The following is a 6,296-nucleotide window of genomic DNA, read 5'->3' on the forward strand; positions in this document are numbered from 1 at the left end:
TTTAGTTTCTTAAAATTAGCATTATGTATTATTTATTCGAAGTTTATATAATTGAATATTGGATATAATTTGCATAATAAAAGTTTATTTACATTAAAACATCCCTATTTCAATTACATATTTTTTCAAATAATTCTGATGTTGTGAAATGGGTATCTGCATTTAATTTTTAGATTTATATGCTAATGTGTTTTAAATTTGTCTGCAATTGGTCTAAAAGGTTACTAATAAATCAAATTTTCAGAAATGAAAGTGAAAATTAAAAAAAGTAGAATAAAAATAATTTCAATGTCTAAATTAAAATGATAGTTTAATGCTTTTTAGGTTATAAATACATTAATTAAGTATTACCTGATTTTTTTACGATATTGAATAACCTAAAGATTGAATTGTGATTTCTTTTAATTAAGTCAGATAAATTTAGTATTCACTCCAAGTCTATTTAATTTAATATTGATCATAATTTGTATAATAAAAGTTTGTGAATGTTTCAAATACCTCTCTTCCAGTTACATTATTTTTGTAAAGTTTTGCGATGTGAAATGAGTATCTGAATTCTGATTTCGAAATTATGTGCGAATACATTTTTATTTTTCCTGTAAGAGTTTAAAATGTTATAAATTACTCAAATTTTCTGAAAAATGTAGAATAAAAATTACTTGAATAATTTCCTAAAAATAATTCTTTAATGCTTTTAATGATATAAACTGATTAATTACACATAAGCTAATTCATTTTTTTACAATATCAAATAACATACAGATTGAATTTTAATTTTTCTTGATAAAGTAACATAAATAGGTTATTTGCTTTAAGTTTATGTAATTGAATGTTACATATGATTTGTATAATGAAAGTTTCTTTATATTAAAAGAACCCATATCCCAGTTACATACTTTTTTTAATTGATAAAAATAATTGTTTAATGCTTTTAATGTTATTGTATCAATAATTAATTATAAGCTGAGTAATTTTTGTAAGATTGTGTAATGTTGTGGAATGAGTATTTAAGTTCAATTTTGAAAAATATATTAAAAATTTTCTGAAATTAATTGAAAATATTTTGAATAATTCTAATTTTTATAAAATTATAAAGTAGAAATTATTATAATGTACCAATTAAAATAATTGTTCGTTGATTTTTATGATGTAAACTGATTAATTAATTACCAGATGATTAATTTTTTTACAGTTTGAAACTTTACTACAATTGAAAATGATATCAAAAGATTAAAATCTTCAAATGATATCTCGCTCTTTAATATTACTCGTAGCAATAGTAAATTCTACGTTACATGGATTCATTGAATAGATTATTTCACATTCTAATTCAGTGAAATTTTGAGTGGTACAAAATTTTAACAAATAAATGGTTATCAGAAAATTGGGTAAATAATGAAAATGAATACAAAAGTAAGCGCGCTCGCGCGCGCACATGGTAGTGTAGTATTACTTTGTAAATTTTAATTCTCCATTAATTTACAATTTTTGCTGTTTTATTTTTTGTTTTAGTTGCAGCAGCCAAACCCCTCCATGAATATCTTAAAGCAATAAGTAAGGAAAAACCTTTTTATATGGAAATTATTTCTGTAAGTGCAGAATATTCACTTTTGTTCATAATATTCATTATCAATATTTAAAATTGCCGAATTTCTTAAAAAAAGAAGATATAATTTTACTTTATAAATTGCAAACCTTCATTAATTTACAATATTTGCTGTTTTATTTTTGGTCGTAGTTGCAGCAACCGAACAACACCACCATCGAGACCATTATGGACATTTCCATGAACACATCTATATACAGCTTAAAGCCTTGAGTAAGAAAATTTCCTTTTGATATGGTAATTATTTGTTTGAGAGCAAAGTGTTCAACTTTTTTTATAATATTCATTATCAATATTTAAAATTGCCAAATTTCTAAAAAAGAAGATATACATATTATTACTTTCTAAATTGTAATTCTCCATTAATTAAAAATTTTTGCAATTTTATTTTTTGTTGTAGTTGCAGCAGTCAAACTCCTCCGTGAAGACCTTGAAGCCATAAGTAAGAAAATTCCTTTTGATATGGAAATTATTTGTTTGAGTGCAGAGTATTCATCTTTTTTTATAATATTCGTTATCAATATTTAAAATTACCAAATTTCTAAAAAAAAGAAGAGATACATATTATTACTTTCGAAATTGTAATCCTCCATTAATTTACAATTTTTGCTATTTTATTTTCTGTTGTAGTTGCAGCAGCCAAACCTCTCCATAAACACCTTAAAGACATAAGTAAGAAAATTCCTTTTGATGTGAAAATGATTTCTTTAAATGGAAAATTTTTATCTCCGTTCGTAATATTCATTTCAAATATTTTAAATTGTCTATTTTATTAAAAAAGAAGATAGAGTATTAGTATATAAAATGTAATGTTTAATTAATTTACAATTTTTACTTTTTAATTTTTTGTCATAGTTGAATCAGCCATACCACAGCCCTATGGATACCTTCTTGGACAACTGCATGAAGTCCTTAAAGTCATGTGTAAGAAAATTCCTTTTGATATGAAAATTATTTCTTTGAATGGAAAATGTTTATCTTCGATCATGATTTTTATTACAAATATTTTAAATTGCCCATTTCATTCAATTAGAAGATATGAAATTACTTTATAAATTGTTAATTGGAGTTATAAATTTTCATACGGAATACACATCTCATTTTAATCTTTTTACTGTACGTAAGATTTTTAAGATTTCTCGGCAAAGTTATTTTTACATCAACGCTGAGTTTTTAATTTTAAAGATGACTAAATAAAATTCAGAAATTGTGATGATTTTACTGGCTTTGAAGACTAAAAGTCAGAGTTTTTAATTCGAAGCCTTCTAAATTGAAGACATTTCTAACGAAAAGCATCAAAATTACATAGTATTCCAAAGTTCAAAGCTTGCATACTTTTTAATGATGAATTTTCAAAATTGGGGCAGTATAAATTTTAAAGATTTACAATGGAAAGTTTTACCATTTTCGAAAGTTGCAAATGAAAATTCTTGTATTTTGAAAATATTGTTATCTGAGTCGTGAGTTTGATACTAAGTCAAGACAAGATTTAAAATTAGATAAAGAAGATATAGAATTATTGTTTTCAAAATTGTTGAGCCGGAGTTCTGAACATATTTCCAATAACGTTTAGTTTACAAAGCACGTACGTGTACAAAATACATGCGTTCTAAATATTGAGTTTTTATCTCTTCCGGAATTATTAAAAAATTTTCAGTAAAGGATAATAAAGACAGGTGTATAAATACTGATTTCGATCCAAGACATGTCAGTTTGAGTTACAGTTTCCGAGAGAGTTAGCAAAATGTTCACAGTTTTTGCTGTTTTATTTCTTGTCACAGTTGCATCAACCGAACCACACGGCCATGGACACCACCATGGATACCACCATGGACACCATCATGGACACCATCATGAACACCACTTTAAATACCACCATGAACCCCACCATGAGCATCACCATGGGTACCATCATGGACACCACCCTCAACAATATACACCCATGAGTAAGAAAGTTCCTTTGCAAATAAAAATGATTTGTTCAAATGCAGCATATTTATGTTTGGTCAAAATATTTATTATCAATATTTAAAATTGCCGAATTTAAAAAAGAAGATATTATATTTCTTTATAAATTATAATGCTCAGTTAAATAATACTAGCATCATTTATAGTATGCTATGAGAGCGTGCACTTTTTTGACTTGAGGGAAGAAATATTTTTTGATTCAAAGTGAAAATTTTGAATACCTTTTTATTGATTCAAAGTTTTTAAACATTCGCATTCGAGATAAAATCATGTTCTGCGATCTCAGGAAAAGGAAATAATTATTATAAGTATTTTCTCTCAGGTATATAAATTTAATTTTCCAAAGATTCTTAAACATATTTTTAATCATTTTTAAAGATTCTATATGTGTTGAAGATTTTACCTGTTGAATACTTAAACATTTTTTTAACTGAATAGAATTTCACATTAAATCTTTCATCTTTTTATATTTTTAGAAATGATTTGGAATCTTTTTGATTCGCTCGAATTTACTTTTTAATTTTTTAGTTTTACCAAATTGAAAAATTATGCTTTAAAATCTTCTACACTCTTTTTCGAAATTTTAGGTAATGATTTGAAATAGTTTAAAATCTTTTCCAATTTTCTCTTACAATTCATTTCCCCAAATGAAAAATCATTAAAAATTGAATTTTGAATCTTTGAAAATTCCTTTTTGAATCTTTTTGCAACATCTAAACGCTCTAAAAATCTTTCAAAATAATTCGAATTTTCCGTAAAACTTTTTAAAAAATATGCTAAATAAGAAAAATTGCATTAACATTTCTTAAATTCTTATTTGACAATTTTGGAAATCTTGTGAAATTTTATTAAATAATTTTAAATATTTAAGATCGTTTTCAATTCTTTTTTAGAATTCATTTAAAAACTTAAAAATCATTTATGAAATTTCCCATGAACTTTAGGTAAACTTTTTTATTCTATTCAAATCTGTTCCAATTCTCAAAGAGAGTAAAAATTTTTTTACGAAATTTAAAAAAATTTACTTTTTTAATTTTGTTGAATCTTCAAGTGAACGATTGTTTCTAAATCTTTTCTAAACTTTTCTGAATATCTTTTTACCCTACTCAAATTATTCCTAAAAGTTGGTTATCTTGCAGATTGTCCAAATTATGAAAAAATGTTGGTAAAAATCTTCTACATTCTTTTTCAAAATATTTGATAATAATTTCAATGTTTTGAGATCTTTTCCAATTTTCTTTTTAAATTAGTTTTTTAAAATAAAACTTAAGACATTTTAAATTTTCTCATGTATCTTTTCTCTAGGGCAACATGAAAAGTTTAAAAATTATAGTATGGTAGCAAAATATTAATGACATAATTATTTCCCTATATTAAGAAACATTTACAAATAAAATGTTCTTTTTTTATAATATTTCGAAACATTAAAAAATACATTTGATCGTGAACTAAAATGAGCTATTTGCATATTTTCATTTACAAAATTGATAATGCAGAAAATGGTTAATCTTTATTAATAGATAAACAAATTAAAACGGCTACTAAAAATCACGTATACGCAGTGCTACAAAAACCATTCAGATTTTCGAGTACCATGACAAATCACTTTTTCAGATAGGAATAGTTAATTTCCTAATTCTTCAATTTGATGTTTTATTTCTGTTTTTTAAGTACATCCACCAGTCGACTATCCACCAGTCGTGCCTCCGCCAATTGTCTTTCCACCATTCGTGCCTCCGCCAGATGTCTTTCCACCAGTCGACAATCCACCATTCGTGCCTCCGACAGTTGTTTTTCCACCAGTCAACTGTAAAACAGTCGTACCGCCACCAGATGTTTTTCCACCAGTAAACTGTCCACCAGACGTGCCTCCGCCAGTTTTCTTTCCACCAGTCGACAATCCACCATTCGTGCCTCCGACAGTTGTTTTTCCACCAGTCAAATGTACAGCAGTCGTACCACCACCAGATGTTTTTCCACCAGTAAACTCTCCACCAGTCGTACCGCCACCAGGTGTTTTTCCACCAGTAAACTGTCCACCAGTCGTGTCTCCCCCAGTTGTCTTTCCACCAGTCGACAATCCACCAATCGTACCTCCGACAGTTGTTTTTCCACCAGTCAAATGTACAACAGTCGTACCGCCACCAGATGTTTTTCCACCAGTAAACTCTCCACCAGTCGTGCCTCCGCCAGTTGCCTTTCCACCAGTAAACTGCCCACCAGACATGCCTCCGCCAGTTGCTTTTCCACCAGTATACTGCCCACCAGACGTCCCTCCGCCAGTTGTCTTTCCACCAGTCGACCCTCCAACAGTCGTGTCTCCACCAGTTGTTTTTCCACCAGTAAACTGCCCACCAGTCATGACTCCGCCAGTATGTACTAAGGCAAGTAGATTTTGAAAAGTTTCTTTAAAAAAAAATAATTTTTTTTAATGACGGAGAATCACCTAAAATGGAACTAAAAAAAATCTCACTGAAAATTTAGTCTCAGAAGAAATCCTCTAACATTTTTAATCAAAATTATGCTTTTCTGAAATAAGAATCATATCAAAATTAATCTCACCAAAAATAACTATGATACAAAAAACTCCTCAATGTAATGCGTTAGTAGTACAATCAACATAGTTTTCAAGAACAAACTTAGCTAAGTAATTTTAAAAGAAATAACTAATTTTAATGAACTAAATTAAAAAAATTACAGAAACTTTGAGAATTTGTTAAGA

General features: G+C 27.5%; 1 protein-coding gene across 1 annotated transcript; it reads right to left on the reverse strand.

Moving 5' to 3' along the window:
- Nucleotides 1-5,261: 5,261 nt before the first annotated feature.
- Nucleotides 5,262-5,936, reverse strand: LOC117181091 (keratin, type I cytoskeletal 9-like). Its single transcript, XM_033373659.1, has one exon. The coding sequence runs from the start codon at nucleotides 5,934-5,936 to the stop codon at nucleotides 5,262-5,264; it is 675 nt and encodes a 224-aa protein (XP_033229550.1).
- Between the last annotated feature and the right edge of the window lie 360 nt (nucleotides 5,937-6,296).

This window comes from Belonocnema kinseyi, chromosome 10, assembly GCF_010883055.1.
Source record: "Belonocnema kinseyi isolate 2016_QV_RU_SX_M_011 chromosome 10, B_treatae_v1, whole genome shotgun sequence".
NCBI classification, from domain to species: domain Eukaryota; kingdom Metazoa; phylum Arthropoda; class Insecta; order Hymenoptera; family Cynipidae; genus Belonocnema; species Belonocnema kinseyi.

Coding starts and splice junctions, on each gene's coding strand:
- LOC117181091 (XM_033373659.1), bottom strand. CDS start 5,936: ATGACTGGTGGGCAGTTTACTGGTGGAAAAACAACTGGTGGAGACACG.